Source organism: Rhipicephalus microplus, chromosome 1 (assembly GCF_043290135.1).
Source record: "Rhipicephalus microplus isolate Deutch F79 chromosome 1, USDA_Rmic, whole genome shotgun sequence".
Classification (NCBI taxonomy): Eukaryota; Metazoa; Arthropoda; class Arachnida; order Ixodida; family Ixodidae; genus Rhipicephalus; species Rhipicephalus microplus.
In genome coordinates, this window is record NC_134700.1 from 188620048 (window position 1) to 188640464 (window position 20417).

At 42.2% G+C, this 20417-nt stretch overlaps 1 protein-coding gene across 1 annotated transcript; it reads right to left on the reverse strand.

The window, feature by feature from the left end:
• Nucleotides 1–3783: 3783 nt before the first annotated feature.
• Nucleotides 3784–18821, reverse strand: LOC119178485 (uncharacterized). Its single transcript, XM_075871949.1, has 6 exons — nucleotides 18692–18821; nucleotides 16140–16260; nucleotides 14383–14534; nucleotides 9092–9159; nucleotides 6626–6703; nucleotides 3784–3998 (listed from the first exon to the last, which is right to left on the reverse strand). Exons 2-6 carry the CDS (start codon nucleotides 16254–16256, stop codon nucleotides 3868–3870), a joined length of 546 nt encoding a protein of 181 aa, XP_075728064.1. The 5' UTR covers nucleotides 16257–16260; nucleotides 18692–18821; the 3' UTR covers nucleotides 3784–3867.
• Nucleotides 18822–20417: the final 1596 nt, after the last annotated feature.

Sequence of the window (20417 nt, forward strand, 5' to 3'; positions counted from 1 at the left end):
TAAGCGTCATTTCGTGACATGTTCTCAATAGAAAATTGCAGCACGTTCACCTTTCTTCCGTATGCTTCGCGTAGCGTTGATTCCTAGGTAAGTGGGACCTGCCGAATTTTTTTTTAATTGGGTATGTTTTTTGCATGACAACAGAAAATATGTCTACGTAACATCTAAATCGCGTGCTTGAAAATAGTATGAAACAATTTTCACCAAAATATGACCAATATATTACGAGAAAAAAGTGGGTCGTACGTGTTCTAACGAGACTGAAAACGTCGAACAGCACCTCCCGCATTGTGTCATGCGTGCACGAAGCTTTAATCCTCTCGTCTAATTTCACGGAAGGAAAAGGCTAAAGCAGGTGGTACAGAGCGACATGGCTGACACCATGCAAAAAGAAAATAAATGCCTGGCGCTACTCAGTTCGAGATGTGGCGCACAATGTGTGCTTTCGTCTGTTGCGCTGGGCCAGCGACTCTAACTTCTTCGTAAACACCAACTACATTTCCTTATTTCTATTTCTGTCGTGGTGGAAGATAACTAGGAGATCCTCAGTAATGCTTGAATTTCCTCCCATATGTAACATTGAGCCTATGAACCAAGGCAAACCACTTCGAAGCAGTATCGACGAATCCACTAAATTCCATACAACATTCGGGAAGCATCCAGGTCTGAGGCAGTAGCTTTTATTGCGATAACATTTCTATGAACATTCTTGGCTGGATTTCACCGCCGGCGTGATCGTCGACATCGGTGTCATGCACCGTATATGTATACGTATCTATATATATGAAAACGCAAGAAAGAAAAAAAAATCCCAGAAAAAAGACTTCGGCGCGCGGAATCGAACGTGGGTCCTCCGCGTCGTCAATGCAGGGCGTTCACTACTGAGACACTGAGGGATACCTGCTTCATCGTTCAAACGGCAGGCTATTCATATCTACCACTTACCTCTGTTGGTGGGCATCACGGCGGAGGAACTATTGTGTTTTCAGCATTATCAACAAGATTGTGCAGTGAGCACGCGGTAGCTCTCATCTCTCACGCGTACTTTGCCCCACGTAGAGAATAAGGAGGTGTACGCTTGATCGCGCGCCCTTATCTTGCAGTAGGGAGAATCATACGTCTTGGCTAGGCCTTGGGTTTCGTCGGAACGATTCTGTTCTAGTTACCGGGAGCACAAAGGTCACAGAAATCGTTGCACATCCTCCGTTTGCGAAAAGGGCGCGCTTTTTATTCACAGCGAAGTGACAACTGAGACGCTTATTCGAGTTCATCTGTACCTGTGAGTACGTGACGTGCGTCATTTGTGCATGAGAAACGTGGGGCTCGATTCAATCTGCTTGCCATTCTGCGCGTGACCTTTCAATTTGTTGCTATCGCGTTCATTGCTTAGCTTTTGCGGCAAAGCCGTGACTTTTTTGTGTTTTATCTTGTATACGTGTCCTCTCTATATAGCTTTCTGACTGCCTAGATCCTCCATTCGCTATTATTTTGTTTAGTCGCTCGATTTCATAAACAACGCCTTAGCCATAGTTTTCAGTCTCATTGCAAGGGATACCGTATAGTATCAGGAAAGGACAAAAGTATATGTCTGGGCCTTATGCGTCAGAAAGAATTGTCTTGCAACGTAATCATGCTCATCAAACTCGAAAAAAAATTATGCATGCCTATTATGTAGGTAGAATTAGAGAGCAACCTCTTCAATTTTTATTAATGTATGTTTCGACACTCTTATTGGCTGATATATTCCTTGAAGTTTCAAAAAAAAGCAACTACACAGCTTCATCATACAACTGCTACATTTGAAATTACGAAAATTTAAATGATCGTGTTGGGCATACATTGATTCCCTGCAACAAAATGTGCTACTATAAAAGTTGTCGAGCCGACTAGAAAAGTACCTAGACTGAACTGTTATATAGATAGACAAACAGATAGATAGATAGATAGATAGATAGATAGATAGATAGATAGATAGATAGATAGATAGATAGATAGATAGATAGATAGATAGATAGATAGATAGATAGATAGATAGATAGATAGATAGATAGATAGATAGATAGATAGATAGATAGATAGATAGATAGATAGATAGATAGATAGATAGATAGATAGATAGATAGATAGATAGATAGATAGATAGATAGATAGATAGATAGATAGATAGATAGAAATGAGCACACACGCTCATTGTTGTTTATGAGTGGCGTTTGCACTCGTTCATCTTTCCAGAAATTATATATCCTGTTGATTTTCCAAACACAGTGGACGCACTTTTACTGTTTGTCTTCTCTCAGTGTGCCAGTGTATTTTCCTTTCAATTTATTTAATGTGTGTGTGATTTTTCTAGAAATATTACAAACATTAGAGGGAGTTGCTTTTCTTCCCATACTGCGACTTGGGTGTTATGAATGATGTGATGCACAGTTACCCGCCAAAATGTTTCGGCCTTTCCGAGGACAACTGCGACAATATAATCATGCGCTTCGACGAACTAAATTGCAAAGGCTTTTTTGATAACATCTAGGGCACTTCACTCATGAGAACGTTTTCGTGATCCTTCACCCACCATTGCTGAGTAAAAAAGACGCCACACAAGCAGCACGCATTTGTGCCTGTCAAATCCTTCCAGTCGTCCTCCTTGCCTCATCATCTAAACAGTAAAAGGCTACAGCCCGGGAACAGCACATCATTCGATCCGTTTAAGGGAACATTGAAACCTCAACACACTTCCAAACGAAGCCCCGTCACTGATTGTGATTATTTGTTTGGAGTATCTGTGGGGATGTCGCACATAGTTTGTATTTACTATGCCACCAGTCACGGCACTAAACAAGCAACATACATTAACATAGGTCGGTGCTTTTATAACTATGAAAAGTTTCTATTGTACTTCTTTGAAGCTGCGGTGTAAATTGATACATCAAAATAGAACGAACAGCTATTCGTAGTGGCTGTGGGGATCACAAATAGGTGGATCCTAAACACTGTTCTTAATGTCGCATCCACTCGGGGGATGGAGGAAAGTGCCATCGCACCCTACTGATGCCACCTGTCTAGTAGGCACTCGTGCATGAACAGCTGTCAGACATATTTGTGAGAACTTGACGTGTCTGTTTTTCGAAAATAATAAAGAAATGACAGCGAAGCAACAGGCTACGTGAGAGCGTCATGTCCTTCAGTCTTTTCTCTCCTGGTTTTCTTTGAAGTTTGAGCTATTTTAGTGTCTTCATGGGCACTCTTGCGTCACCTACAGTGTAACTTTAGCACTCTGCACAGTGCAGCGGAAGCCCGTTATGCCACACAATCACAAACGTGGTAACTGTGTACCGCAACATTACTCATACAATCCAATGACCGTGTCCTTCCATCCGTTACGTCATCGAGATACCGAGGGTTCTCTCGATGGCATGGTTTGCTTGAAGAAAAGCAAAGCAAATGAACTTGGCCCTAAAGTAAATAATATGCGTTATCCATATTTTGTCATAATTAACTCACTAAATGCAAGAGAATCTAAATATACGTCAAAGTGTGCCACGTGAGGACAAACCATACATTGGTATGATTCAGTTGCGGATAACAACCTTGCATATTGTTTGTTTTTATTGTGAAACACCGTCGAAATTCGTACCATGTTAAGAGATGGCATTCATCAAGTTCAAAATTCAAACACGCGAGTGTTTATTCCCGTAACTGCTACTGGTTGGTTCTAAACCAAACACGATCAGTGTTACGCTTACATTGTCTTGTGTGGGTTTAGCATTGTGCCGAAGTATTCTCAAATTTCGCTGAACTAGCTCTCTTTTATTGATCTTACTGAAAAGTTACAGTTTATCAGTGTGAGTTTATTCCCAACAAATTATGTTCCTAGCGAAATAATTCGGGGCAGCTGTCTTTGTCATAAGGCTTCGTCGCATCCTTGCATATGTTCTTGTACATGGTCATGCAGTCGTCGGGGATGTCATGAAAAGTTTTCGTCATGGTCCACAATAAGCACTCTGTGAGGGAGAATAAAACAAATACCGCCCATGAATGAGTAGGACGGAGATAATCGAACCCAGTTTCGCAATTGCGCTCAGGTAAACGTAACAGCGTACAAAATAACCGGCACTATGATTTTGCGGAGCAGCATAGTACTATCATGGACAATCCATAATGGTTGAAACGTCGGAACGAAAAGTGATACGAAAGTGATAGGAAACCTATCACTATAGACATCAACGTGCCGCCAACGATTGATGCGTGACTGGTTGAGCTAGGGTTTAATAATGAAAATAAAATTCTTGATAAAATTTTTACAATATTTTTTTCATTTTAAATGGTATACAAAAAGATAAATAATGTTAACGGCGTACCTGGTGTTCGGCAAGGATAAATGCGTCTTTTTTATCGAACATTGATTAAAAATTGATATATCCTTGCTGTGATACAAGCGCGACTAGGTGTGGAGAGAAAAAACACAAACAAGAAAAAGCAAGTTTTACAAGAGAAAGAAAACATGGTAATTTACAAATAAAATTTATTTCCTGAACAATTCATTTTAGTGTGCTTCGCGAGAAATTGGTAGCAGTGTTAAATTATCGTGAAAAATATCTTCAGTGCCCTCTGAAAAAACACGTATGTCATTATTATACAGTGCAGGCACGCTCGTAATGCTTTCTTGCGAGACAACATGCCCGTCCCCCCATGTATTTGGCTACTCCGCTCATACATATGCACATATTTTTATGTTGATAACTTCATTTTCAGTATCCGAGAATCTGCGTGACACTTCGTGGGTGAAACATTCGAGCATGACCTTAAAGGTGCATGGAGTCCTAAGAGGCGATGCAGCCTTATTTGGTCATTTTGTGCACATCTATATCTTTACATACATTGAAGATACCTTTAATATTGTACCCTATACTTTTCTCGGCATCATTGGCTGTGATATTCTATTATTACGTTGTTTTACGAAGAAAACAAGCCCTTAAATTTGAACTTCTTTTCTTCGTTCATAGCAAGAGTCTCGTTAAGGCAGTGTTGAAACCTACAGATAGTAAGTGAGGGATTATTGGTCAGCTGCCTGCTAGTGAAAATGTCACGTGCTACGTGACAATAAGATGGGAAAAAAGTGTTGCACTCTTTATATGTTGACAACTGGTGGCGCTAACTGACACTCACATGTTTAAGTGCACATATACATTTTCTAAAGTGGACGTAGGGTTGACCACGGCCGTAGATCAGTCGGTAAATCATCAGTCGTGCTATTGTAAAGTGGCACGTTCGGTCCCTGCCAGCGGCAAGTTACCTTTTCATTCACCTTTTTTTAAAGACAATGCTTTCTTGGGGACCTTCGACGTAAAAATTTCGGTCTGTCTGTCTGTCTGTTTGTCTGTCTGTCTGTACATTTGTCTGTTTGTCCACTTTTAACGGTACCCTAGAGGGCACCAAATCATATCTCGAATGGCCGACCTCATCCACAGCGCACACCAATATTTCTCAATATTCAGCGTTCATACTTGTGCAATTATCAATCAAAAAGAAATTATTGCACATACATAAGGCACCATAACAACACGACAATATTCTCTATGTGTGTATCTTACTAGAAAAGGCATACATAAGTAATTCTAAGGCCCATAACGTTTATCACGTTGCGCTGACCATGCAACACTTGCACGAAAAAGCAAGTGTTTCCAACGCTTTGCTAAGACGACATGGTGGTGGCACCTACCGGTCTCCTTGCGTTCTACACCTTATCCCCTCAGAGATAGACACGCACTCCACGCGCTTCGTTTTGCAGGATAACTGCTAGATAGCGCTCATGTCTCACATGTGACGCGACTTGATGTGCTCGTTCGCCTTTACTGCACGCTCCAGGCACTCTAACGCACGCCTTCAGAATACCATTCACCGATTTTCTTGCGCAGAACATCAAGTGAACATTTTGTTCACTCTACCCAGACGCAAGACTATCGTCTTTCGACGACATTTGCAGTGAAACGTGCAGCAACGGCGTCAATTTTTTCTCTGGATAACATTTATTTGCACGTTTCGTTCAGGGTCGTTTTTGCAGTATCTACCTGGCGCCCTTTCAGTTACTTCATTTAGGTAGAAGAATGTTAGTGGACCTCTTCAATATGACTAATGAGTTATTGTAGTAAACACTTAACTATGCGGATAAAGTCGTTAGCAATCGCTTATGACTTCAGTCACAGAATCTTGTCAGATAGCGAAACCTCACTATCTCTTATCTTGTCAGATAGCAGACAGTTACCTTGAGAATTATGCTCGGAATATCTTCTACAGGAGGTACTTATTGTTCCCCTTCCAGAGAAACCATTAAGTACCATCACAGACGTTCCAACTTATCGCGAGACCACATTTCTCTCTAAAATCTTTATTATGACGCCCCCCAACTTCGCAACCAAAATGACGGACGAATCTAGAGTGCTATCAGTTTGCTAATGATGCGATTCCGTGTACTTCTTGACATTGGAGGAGTGTAGGTTTCACGCGTGTTCTAGTATACAAGCATCTTGCCCTACCTCATCCATATCAATCTACTTCGCCACTTATCACAGCAATGACTCACGCAAACTTTTTGTACTTCAGCAAAAGAGGAAAGCACAGTTTTTCTTACCTCCATATGGATGCTCCATCACGACACAGTTTTTGTAGTTTGTGAAGTAAAAGTGGCCTTCTTGCACTAAATCATAATCTAAAAAGTGTTCAAAGAAAAAAAATTTCAGCATGATCATGAATGAAGCACGTGAGGTGTGGACAAAACTGGTGCACTTGTTATTATACATACATAAAAACTGTATTATGCGTTTAGTGCTACAATGGTACTGCCTGAGGTAGAGAGACACCACGTGGACGTGGGAATTCTATTGTTTTGTAAGCAGTGAAGTTTCGGGAGCACTAGATGTATCACGTATTTATTGCCCAACTCTGTTCACCAACAAAGCGGTTTTTGTTTTCGAAGGTGTGTCGAACTGTACATTTTCTCAAATAATTGTCATCTACCAACGCAGAGGCCCCTGGCCTGCCCGCTCCATAAGCAGCTGTTTCGTATCAGCCCATTGGGGTTGACAATAAGTCACTCAGTTATTCTTTTACAGGCTTCCGCTAAATTTCACCTCAATACAATGTCATAGTTTTGGTGGCATCTTAGCATTCTTCTTGAGATTGTTGCTCCCTATATACGTAACTTCTACTTCGTGTAAACACACAGATGACTCAAGAATATCGTTGTCTTGGACTAGTGTGGATTCAGACAGCACACTGCCAACTGAACTGACTGGAAAGCAATCAGTTGCTCTTCTAGGAACTTACCAGACTCCATCTCACTTCAGAATCGCAAGTTAGATGACACCTCTGTGTTCTTCTTGAGATTGTTTATCTGTATGTACGCCAGGTTTATTGTCTAACAATACACAGATGACTCACAGCTGTCACGTTTTTGGGTTTACGTGTATTCAGGAAGCGCAAATAATGGCCATGCATGATCATCTAGTCATACTCAGAAGCATTCATCTCGGCTGCTTGCGAGTTTTCATGATGGTTCAACCGCTTCACCTTTGGTTGAGAGAACTGTCTCCATGTATTCCCAATATTACCAGAAGGCTTTTAAACAATCGGGCACCTTGAAGAAAAAGACACAAAAGACATCCCCGCTTGAGCTAGCTACAAGCCACAGGAATTGCCTCTGAAGTACGGGAACCTTGCGGACATGACAAGGAAGCCGAGCTTCTTGACCAATAGAGCTGCAACACTGCGAATCCCTATGGATGGATCATTGTTCGGCTAACTAAAAAGTCGTCATATTTTCGCGCATCATCCCTTGCACACAAAAAAGGGCTGTCATTTACTTAATATGTATAGAAGAGAAAAGACGACGAAGCGTTGGCACGAGTGGACAGCTCACGCGTGGACCATAAGCCTTTTAGTTAAGATCCTGCCGCTCGGTTCTTGGCCGATCCCCCTTTGTGGGTGTGCGCCAGAGTATCAAGGATCATCATCATTATCATCATCATGGTGTGCAGAAGCGAACGTTTCCCTAGCATAGACGTGTTTCTTTTTATCTGTCTGAGTCAATAAACCTTTTGATTTGCCAACGGCCACAGCATGCTGAATGCGCCGGTTCTCGTCCTTTTGTTTTTCTCTACTCTAATTGCCGAGCCACCTTCATTCAGCGCCATTTTTCAACAATTAGAGCAGTAAAGACAAGCTGCATGGTGCCCATTTCGCCTTGAAAAACGCCTTGAAAGAACATGGTACAAAAATGGAGTCAACCGCGACACCATCACACATTAATTGTGCAAGGTTCTGAGCACATTCACGAGCGTCGTCAACTATGAGAGGGCTGAAACTTTTCTGAACACAAGCTTGAAGCTTCCAAAGAGAAACATCGTACTCTTCACAAAGAAGATCACGTGGGTATCCATCTATGATGACCCTGGCGTGTCCAAACAGGAGAACGCTAGCGTCCTCGTGTGGGGTGCAAATCATCAGCTCTTCGGCAGACTATATATATTCATGAACGCACCGAATACTGCTGAAGAATTAAAAAAAAATTGAGTGGCATTTTGACTGCGACAGCTCCTATACAGCTTGGTGAGTCGCCATGTTGCATTTTTGACTACCTGGATTGCACCAAAATTCACTACCACAAATGTGGAATTATATTTGCGGGGCCTTTTTTTTTCTTTTTAATAAAATTTCCGGCGTTGCTTGGGCAACGCTTAAAGCAACGTGTGCAAGAAATCGTCAAAGACCATGCACGCCCTCAAAAGGGCCTTTCATTTACATGTGCAACCATTGGACTTATATTGGCGTGTTTATTGTTTACTTGCTAATTACCAGTATTGCCCTACAGTAACGATTACTTGTAAAATTGGCAATAGCTTTGTGATCGTCACTTCTTCTTAGTACATAAAATTTGAACATTTCTGCATCCGTTATAAACTCTAGTGTTAAAAATGTAAAGCCAGTATTCCCTTCTGCAGTTTTCGTAAATGAAATTCTACCACTAAATAGATACAACAGCACTTATTGAGAGGAAGCTACACGAAGGGCTTTACAATTCCAAGAATGCAATATTTACCATCATCAATCGTATAGCGATCTGTGTCAGGTGTCGGTCCTGGTGTGGCGTGAATCGTTATGTTGCGTCTGAAATAATCCCAAAATATTTTATTATTAGCACATCCCAGGGTGTACATTATGAGAAAATGTAACAATAAATTGTGTATGTAAACTAAACGTGGCGCGCAAGCTCAATAGGTATGAAGTGAATATCCGCTGACTCGAAAATAAACGAGATCGTTTCACATGTTTCCAAACTTTGATCATGCATCCTTTTCTTAGCAACATGCTGGTATTCAGTAAGTCTAAAATTAGTGGCACTTTAAACGCACAAAACGTAATTTGTCTGAGCTCGGTGAGCTAACAAATTTTAACATCCGTTAGTTCTAAGGAATCTTAACACCTCTAGAGCGTGTCGATTATTGCGAGTGCCATAATGGGGTGGCGATGCAGGCATTTCGTGACCGCGGGCAGTTGTTCACTGTGTTTTGCACGTATATTTCATGAATCTTCAAAATTTTTATGCAGATCAACTCTTGTTATTTTATAGAGCAAGGAACTAGTTAACAGTTACATCGACTTATGGTTGCTTGTCTATAGCGAAAACACAAGTCTAATTTTAGAAAGTTTTGGTATCACTAAAATATTATGGCTAAAAAGTAAAAAAAAACAATTGGAACGCAAGACAAAGGAAGATGGAAGACTGTCAACTGAAATTCTTCTTGAAGGAATCAAGTATACAGGCAAAAATGCAGGAAGTATAAAGGAAGGAGTTTTAGATGGATGTCAGTGCCCATCCTCGTGTACCAGTTCTTCGTCCTGTATTCGCCCTGCTCTTTTTTTTTTACTTTTTAGTTGTGTACCAACTAGGCCGCTTTCATCTCCAGTCCAATTATAATGGCTGTAGAAATTAAACAGTTTTGTCGCTTTTAAGTATGATGACACGTTCGATTGAACACAATTTTCACACTTTTGAGCTCTTTACAGACTTCTAAAGGAAAAATTGTAAGCTATCGTCTTCAGAATGTCGATTGGCATACATTCTTTATCTCATTGTGGGCAGCACCATTCTAACACGACAGCGTTAGAGAGCTCGTATAGCCTTAATTCCGCCTTCGGCGTCGGCACTGTTGGTAAGGAGTGGAAATTCGTCCGTGCGCGAAAAATCGACTAAGAAGCCATTAAATAAAGAACAAAACTTTCGGTCCTATTGAGGATCAAACTCAAGTCGTTCGCGTGGCAAGCAGGCGTTCTACCACAAAGCCATAATGTTTTTTTTTCTGTCTTTATTGCCTTCTGGACTACAAGTCAAGCTAGTCTGATAATCACCTTCGCAGGTGTTCCATGTGTGATAACGCATCAAACAAAGATATTACATCTTCAACACAGTCGGTAGTTTTATACACATCTCGCACTTTTATAACAGCTTCCACGAAACACTCATTAACGGATAGAACTCTTACATCACAGTGTCTGTATGATAGCATACTACGCCAAATGAAGACCAAGTAAAAATATAACATCCAAATTTGGCACAGAACTATCACAAGGCAAAAAATGAACTCTATATGGAGTAAGAAGATGGAGCCATGTAGTGGATGAAGTCTCCTAAACGCAGTTTGTTCGACAGGTATCACAACAAAAACGAGCCCAATGGGCGATTTGTAGGCGCATTCGGGAGGCCATCAAACTACGTCGAAAAAGGCCCGGATCGTGCAGCCATCGCCGCCAAAAACACACAGAAACTTTTAAACAGCTCGAACTATGGACAACTATGTCCATCTAGCGGAAAACATATCTTGCCTTTCCAGAGGTGTTGATCAAGCAAACAGCAAACGCTAGATAATGTGCTGCCATCTGTGAGGCATTGTGACACTCTTTATGCCCCTTCAAGGAAATGCCATCTCAACGCACTAGAAGGCTAGCCGCGTTTCGCTATCGCGTTCAACTTTTGAAGGCGAAGCGTAAGGGTCTCTCAATTTATTAAAGACAATAGTTTTTCTTAGAGACCTTCGACGCAAAAATCTTGTCTGTCTGTCTACTTGTCTCTTTGTTCGACTCCACCCTCAACGGTACCTCAAACGACACAAAACGATACCCCAAACCGCGGACCCCATCTGCAGCGCCCACCAATATTGCTCAAGTTTTAGCGTTCATACCTGTGTGATTTTCAATTAAAAAGCGATTATTGCGAATATCTGATGCACCCTAACAACACGTAAATTTTATGTATGTATGTCTTTATACTAGCAAAGGCATACGTAAGTAATTCTAAGGACCGTAGCGTTCATCACGCTACGCTGCGCTGAAACACTTGCACGAAAAGGCAAGTGTTTTCAACGCGTTGCTAAGACTAAAGCTCCTTAGCCTTCATAAGGTAGTGAAACACTCCTCCTCCGCTCGCGTTTCTCCTTGGTCTCCTCTTCTCCGCTCTCGCATTTCAAACGTGGCGCCCCCTGCATTGCTCCTGAGTAGCAGGCACCCTTTCGTGAAGATTGCGCCCGGCAGGCAGTGGGCGGAGAGTATTCACGCCAGTCGTCTAACTCATCCTAAAATTATCTTAACGAGCGTAGCGTTAGTCGTTATCCCATATCAGCTCTGTTTAGTGCCATGCGCAACGCATACTTGTGATCAGGCCTTAATCGAGTCACTCCACATCGCAGTGACCGGCTGTTATCTTTGTGCGCATCACCCTTTAGTATGTTCTTTAACTTAAGAATATGATCATTAGTGAGAAGAACCGTTTTTTCTTGGCCCGTCGTTTAGCACTTTTCAAATAAGCTTTACACTATAAATAACATCGCCCAAACGTAGATGTGCAGCTGCTATGGCTAACCTTTCTGTTACCTGGCGCGATAGCGCACGAAGGAACAATGGGACTGTCTTTCCTTTCTCATCGAACTGGTAGTGCAAGCTTCACCGTGTATAGGGTACACAATATGTGCAAAGAGCATTCACAGGCGCTGTCATCCAATGAAAGCAACAACTCGCGTTGACGCTGTCGACGCGGGATGGCGATATTGTTGACGGCCAATTTTCGCCTTTGGTGAGGCATCTAAAGGCCTAATATTGTGTCAGAAGGCGCAAAGTTGATGCATCCGAGCAGGTGTGGTTGTTCAGTGAAGTGGCTAGACGCACCAATTCTATTTAAGAAGTGCGCCTTGTGGACCTATCTTACATACGAACTATATCGCCTAAATAATGAGGTAGCATATGAATGAACTAGCGTGCCACCGTACGCGATTACTTCGCGAGAGCTCCACTCGCGGATATAAACTTTCACACAAAATAGCAGATAAGCTATCACACGAAATGACACGTATGATTAAGGTTCCTAAACGATACACGCGCCCAATGACTCGAAGGCATGCACACTTTGCATAGCTTCGTGCCCTATCATCGCGAGTCTCCCGGCTGATCGGTCAATGTAAAAGAGCCACAGAGAGCAATTTGCTCTGAAGTATACGAGCACGCCACACAATATAATGGAAAGTACCTGCTGCACTTCAGTTTTGTTTATTGAAAACAGAAACGCGAAATCTCTGATGTTCCATAATCAGAATTTCGAGCAGCTTTCCGTGTACATTCAAAGCGCATAAAGCATTACCACGAGTTCAAACCAGTCGGCGTGTAACGACAAGCAGAACACGTAAGCATCTATTGTGGACAAAAAAAACAGCCCCCTCAGAAGCGTTAATGAAACCCAAGTGATAGATCACGACTTCCTCCACAATTAACTGTGACATGTAGCAGAAGACGCAACAACTACACTCGGCAACGAACCGTGACGTTACTCTTGGGGGAAAAGTATATCACAGCACAGCGCGCACCGAAATACAAGTTCGTATCCGTCAAAACAGATGTGCTGCGCCCCGAGGAGTCCGCGCCTTCAGAGCAAATATGGCCGTTGCGAGCGATTGTAAACAAACGAACACTGCTAGCGATCCCACGTGATGGCACCTGGCCAATACCGACGCGGTCCCAATCTCGGAGTGCTGGGAGGATGGCGAAAAGAGAGGAGGCGCGCGAATAACTACGCACGTGGCTACTTTATGAAGGTTTAGGGGCTTTAGCTAAGACGACACGGTTGCGGCACCTACCCGTCGCCTTGCGCACCTTATCGCCTCCAAGACGAGCGCACACGCCTCGCGCTTCGTTTTCCAAGCGAACTTCCAGATAGCGCTCATGTCTCACGTGTAACTTGACTCGATGCGCTCGTTTGCCTCCGCTGCACGCTGGAGACACTCTGACGTAGCGCCTCCAGAATATCATTCACCGATTTACTTGCGCAGAACATCACATAAACGTTTTGTTCGCTCTCTCCAGACGCAAGATTATCGTCTTTCGACGACATTTGCAGTGTAACGTGCAGATATGGGGCCTTTTTTCTTCTTCTATTAGTTTCTTTGGATTTAGAAAAAAAGAGAACTGACTGGCCAATAGGCCTATAGGCTGACAGAAGAAAAATTCACTTCCTCGAAGCCAATCTTTTTCGCTGTACCCATCACAGCACTCACTATGTGGACTGCAACATCGTTGTGAAGCACATGAACGCCATGCTCAAAATTATCTCACCTCCACTAGTTATTTAATTCCTTCACCAAACACGAAAATTTAACGTCGGTAACTTCGAGATTTGGAGAGACGTGACAATACTTCGCCAGGCCAGCATTGGCGTCAACACTTATAAATCAATGAGTAAGTAATTATGATCAGTTGATAGACATGTCATGCTCAAGGTAATGTGTCTGTGTGCGTGTTCGTAAGTGCGTGCGTACGGTCATTGTTCTAAAAAATTATATCATGTTTACATAACATGATGTTATGACGCCATCGTAACTTCAAAACAAGACGTCACATACATGTCGAGGCCATCGCGTGACGTTGTTTGATCATGGGTAGGCTGGTCTTGTAGCCTGTGCAAAAAAATCTGAGGATGAAAAAACTTGTAATGCCTACGATCCTGGAGTCTGTACACAAACACGTTAGGCTTAAAAAGCTTTCAGAAGTGAGCTGAGTCCTGGATCGATATATGGCTGGAGGAAAAAGAATGTGGCTCTCGCGATCGCGTTTGAACAATCTTAGGCGCTTGTACAAAATATCCTGTGAGATACTGTGTCAAGAAATTCAGGAAAACACGTCCACATAGCTTCATCTTATACTCAGATGTGTCCTGATTGGTGGCACTGTGTTCCTGACGTGGTCATTCTGAAATCGCTGTCAAGTATAGGCGTTATGCGGGAAACTGGCTTTTTTCCTGCAAGTACCACTTATGCATATTGTTCATTACATTATATCGTTTAAGCTTACGGTTGGTTCCCGCCAAGGCCTTTGAAGAGCAGAACATATGTTGCTCCTAGGGGTTCCTCAATAAATTCGGTTCGAATAGCAGTAACGCAGTCGAGGTCTCCGTCACCGTCCACGTCGTATATGGCTACGCCACGGTCGAAAAATCGCAATATCTGCAATATGAAATGCACATTGTAGACCTTTTTCACGAAGAGAAGGATCCTCTCCTTTCTGGATTATTGCACGGTAGCACAAAAGCTGAAGTCACAGCTTCAGCCTTGCATTTTCGGGGGGTAACGAATGTTATCAACAGCCCAGAGGGGCTTATGGCGGCACCCAGATAGCCTTCACTAAAATGGGGTATAGAAGAAGTCAGACATTTTTCAGATGCCATGCGTACCATTTATATAATGTTCTATCTACTACAAACCTCTGCAACGGACTCCTTCAAAAAATGAAGAGCAATGATAGTGCAAGTAAGAAAAAAAAAACATATTCATGAATGTCGAATTCATGCTTTTGGCAAAACAGCTCTGATCTGATACGGTTTCGTCTTTCGCTGTAATAAAAGCGCTCCATAGTGGCGACAAACCTCCGGAAGTGGTTTCATTGTCAAAGAAATGAAGTCTTGTTTTTTTTCTATTTTCTATCTCCCCATTTCTCGCTTTCTCTCATATGCGTCTACCAGTTATACGTAATTTCATAAACGCCGCATAAAAACATAGCTATTCTGGTCTCGTTCAAAAAGAGTTAGCTTTCTGTTTTTTTTTTTCAGGCGTTACATATTTATTTTGCGACGCATAACAAACTAATCATTCTTGAAAAAAATTAAGAATGAAGAAAGGGCACATGCAAGCGAGAAGCAAAAAAACACGCGGACACAAAAATGTACACCACTTGCGTGTCTCTGTCACCATTGCGTGTGTCTTTTTCTCATTATTAATGTTCTTGCTTGTTTTCTTTTTCGGAAAGCACTAAGAAGCGACTTCTTCTTTATAAGCACAACAACCGCAAATACTTCTCGTTTTAAATGAATGTTTGCTGTTAGCGAAAGCTATAAGTAATCGCAATGCGAATGCAACAGCCGCTGCAGAGTGGAAATATTAGGCTTCCTTCGCAAATTACAGAAAACATCCACTTACAGCATCGAATTTCAATAACGCAGCACTAATTTGCCATGTCGAAATAAATATGTGTTAGGCGTTCCTGAACACTATCGATTTCATGGATAATTAACAAGTATAAGCATTATTACTGCTTTCGTGGAGACATCTGTTTCTGTTTGGTGGAGCCCTTAGTTCACGGCTCCTAAATGGAAACCACTGATTTTATTTGGCAGTGAAGATCTGTATTAGAAATGCTCCCTTCTAATCATGTGACAAATGAAAATTTTCTTCCTAATTCTAATACTTTTTCGTCACTTGCCTCCATATTTGCTCTGCGGTAATGTCTGTGCTATTTTCCATCGTAGCAGGTACTGCTATGTTGGAAAGACACCACGCGCAATCACATATTTAATGTTGAAGTTTGTAATGCTTAAGCAATGAAATTTAGTGTTACGTATACAATCAAGCGCATGAGCCTGACAAGCTAAATCAGCATTGAACATCAGAGAAATGCGCTTGATCACACGAGCCTCCGCATGCTCCTCTTTCGCTCCTTGTTCTCAAAGAGCATGAGCTGCTCAAAGCTGGTAATATGGGTAACCCAATACTCGGCCACAAAATCATCCCGCAACTCCGCCTGCACAAAGCATGAATAGAGAAGAGTTTGCCTACGTCGAAAGTATCGAGGACGTTGTCGTCAAACCGGTGGCTCACTTCACCAAGAGCATGAGCCAACAAAAGCAGAAAGGTGGACGTTCTAACGAGTGCCCTCTTGGTAGCATTTGCCATATTCCTGCGTAGAGAGTAAAAGCATTCTTTAGCATTTTGGAAAACAATAATAAAGGTGGTTGCATCATCATGAATACACGTATTTTTGAATAGCCGTAGCAGCGGAACGTCACCACTAACAAAAATTGTTCTGCGAGGGATTCCATCCTTGGCGCCCAGGCAGGCCCGGTGGTGGTGCCACGGTATGTTCTCGCGCCTCCTGTGGGTTAGTGGAGGATTACCATTCATGATTCGAGAATGCTTGCTGCATGTGATCCCCCTCGTCCTTATTTTTCTAGTTCTTCCACTCTCATGGTTCGGTTCCACTGTTACTACCTGTCCTAAGAAAACATGTTTTTTTACAACTTCCAGCGTCTCTCCACCTATCGCATAGTGCTGTTTTCTGCCGAGACTGGTGCACATTACTCATGTTTTGTGCGTATTTATTTTCAAACATACATTTCTGTTTTTCGTGTCTAGTTCTGTATTCATGAACTGTAATTTGACCCCTGAGTTACTCATCAAGGCAATGTCATCGGAAAATCACATGTTACTAAGATACTCTCCCTTAACTCTTATTCCTAACTTTCCCCAATCTAGGGTCCCGAAAACCTCCTGTAAACACGCGGTAAGTAGCAGTGGAGAGATCGTGTCTCCCAGTCTTACACCCTCCTTTACTGGGATTCTGTCGCTTTCTTCATGGAGAACTATGGTGGCTGTGGATTCACTGTAGATATATTCCAGTATGTTTATGTAGGGTTCTTCGATGTCCCTGATTCCGTGTTGCCTGCATTACTGCTGATGTCTAGACTGAGCCATACGCCTTCTCGTAATCTACGATGGCTATGTATAGGGGCTGGTTGTACTCCGCTCATTTCTCTATTATCAGACTTTTAGTAAGAGAATGGTATATTGTGGAGCAGCATATACGAAATCCTGCTTGGTTCTTTAGTTGATTGAACTCTAATGTCGCCTTGATTCTGTTAGGTATTATTTTTGTAAATAGTTTGTTGAGAACGCACAGTAAGCTCATCGGCCTGTAGTTTTAAGTCCTTGACATTTCGTTTTAATAGAATTAAATTGTATTGGCGTTCTACCAAGAATCTGGTGCGCTTCCTGTTCAGAGATACTTCGTATATAAGCTGGCCAGTTTTTGTAACACAATTTCTCCGTCATATTTAAGCAGGTTTTTTTTAGTACCTCATCCTCACCAGTGACTTGCATTTCTTATCGGCATTTCTTCTAGGGCTTTCACTGCTTCCCCTGTCGTTACTGGTAGAATGTCAAATTACTCTGGGCTATCATTACTTCTTACTCTATCAACCTGGTTGCTTCGGCTTTTGTACAGGTCTCAGTAGAACTCCTACGCCACCTCAACTATCCTATTTATATTGATTATGATATGGCCTCAGTTGTTCTTTCATGCATATATCTGATTTTAGGGGCGAAGCTCCTTATAGCGGCACTTGTTCGCCCCTCATAGCCATTGTAGTGTGTAACAAGTATAACATTCTGACCTCCAACATGGTGCTGGTGAGAGATTTCTTCTGTGCGCTGTTCAACAATAAAAAATAGTGCTCAATGTACATGTCAATGGCTGCTAATGAGGAATGAGAGACAGGAGCATTCGGCTTTTAGTTAACGCGCACGTTGCGATCCGCATTAGCAGCCATTGGCATGTACATTGAGCACTTTCTGACAAGAAAGGGTTGCTACGTTATACTCGCTGGGTCTAACCTCCTTGGTTTTAGAAGGTTTAGCGAGCGTTGAGCCGCAGAGCCATGAATCCAATGAACGAGTATCTACCATGAACTCGAGGTGGTTAAAGGTTGGAAGTAGACCCGAAGCGCAAGCCGTAAGAAAGTGTGCGTGTGCCACCTATCGTTTAGTCCTTGGAATGTCCGCTGGATGGTGGTGCTTCTATATGGGGAATATGTGTGAAAAGATTCGAAATGGTGGTGCTTGGAGTGTTGAATAGATCGGCGAACGGACACGTAGACAGATGCATGGATGGATGCATGAACGGACGCAGGGGCAGATGCATGGACGAACGCAGGGACGGACGCATGAACAGACGCACGCACGGACGGGCGGATGGACGCATGGACGGTAACACAAATGGATGCATGGACGGACGGAAGCAAGAACAAATGGACGGACGAATGCTTCGCCCCACTCTCCATCATTCACTCCGTGGATATGCTGCCACTTTTTTTTGCCTATGCACGCTGTTCGAAGTTCTGAAGTACACTGTATATTACAAGCTAAAGTAACAAATATGGTTATTATGGGAGGCATGTGGTTTGCTACAAATGCTGGGGCACATTACCTTGTCTTGCAACTGCATTACTAGTAGTTAACACAGCAACCGAGCCCGAAATCTGGTGATTAATCTCATGCAACTCACTCCCACTGTTTCAACGCAAGTGAAATAATAGATTCAATCACTATCTTACCTTTCCGCTAGCAATCAAGGCATATAAAATGTTCCTAAGTAACACTTCCTTCAACTGGAGTGTATGGGTTACTGGTGCGGACTGACTCTGTTGGAGAAAGGGGTGTTTGATGTTTCCAGAGCAGAGCCAACGAAAGCCACTGCGGGACTCGGACTAACTAATTTTTTTGTTTGATGCTACAGTTACGAAATCGCAAATATCCTGCATTCTGTTTAATTGACCTAATTTTGTGCTGGCTTGATTGAATCTGTATAATACTCAAAACGAGTCCTTATACAATATCCCTACTTTCATGCTTCAGTCACACTGACTCAAACTATGTGTCAATGCACGATCCTCCTAAGCTGCATTCGAAAAAAAGATGAAAAAAAAATCTATTACATGTGCGCCGCATCGTTATGAACGTAACTAGGAATAACAATTGTCGACTCCGACATTACTCTTCCGACTATTATTTACAATACACTGTCATTTGCTTTCACTAGACCTCTTAGGATTATTTATATTAAGATGATTTGCTGGGGAATGTTGGCTTTATATGATGGTCCCCTAGAGTTGATGGTACGCTAAATCACTGTAAAACATTTTAAAAATGTGTAACACTTGTTCATTTTGTCCTACCAGAATATCTCTACCGTTTTTTACTTCATCTCCCCAAGAATGGCACATTCAGTGAGCTGGACCACATTTTTGATATGAGAAGGGATTTGTAAAGGCAAATGATGATAGGAAAAATTGTACGACGGTCCAGTAGTTGTCTTATTTCTGTGTATAAGTACTGCGTATTATAATTGTGATCCCAATTTTGGACCTAACGCTGAAGCGTCTATCGTGTGTTATGTCTCGGGCAGTGTAAACAGAATGGATTGCTGTGCGAATTGATGCACTGTCGGAAGATAAATGATGAGCACAAAAAAAGACGGCTCGCAAGGGACGAAAAGGCAGGATGGGTGATGTATAGTGTAACATTCGAACGTCCGGTTTCAGTCATTGACTTTGGGACCTTTGTGTGCGCATTTGTTTGTTCCAATCATTGTAACCTAAATATTTACAAAAGTGAAAAAATGAAACAAAGAAACGCTAGCATTCTTATTACCTTAACTCCCAACTTTCTATGTTGCATGTCATATGCTACAGTCCCTGTAATGCGCTCTCTGCTACGAATGTCCTGCCATGCGCGCAAGCCAGGAACCATATGACGCTAAAATTATTGAAGCTAAAATTACAAAATTCAATACTCTTCATCGACCTCGGTGATTGAAGTTTATAACCACTGGACTGGTAGTACCTTTTGCTTAATTGCAGCAGAAAATTTTTTTTTCAGATTTACGCTGCTAACCGTGACGTCAGAAAATTCTACCATTACATTTTTTGTTCGAAATGTGTGTACTGCACGCCACTCGGGGAGCTATAGCTTTTCTGAGTTCTAACTCGTGTAATAATAAGTCTAGCCTAATATTTAGCGATATGTGTTGTATTATAGAATCCCGCAGAAAAAAAGCAATAACATCATGAGACCCGTTACAGGCGCTATGAGCTGACGTTTATATTCAAGAAGACAACATACAAACATACCGCTATTTCAACGAGGTTACTCCAATCAACAGCAAGAACTCTCCATCAGAATCTCCCTATCCGGGAAGGAGAGAGAGTGAAATAAATAAAAGGAAGAGGCAGGGAGGTTAACCTAGAAGAACTGGTTTGCTACCCTGTAGGAGGGTGGGGA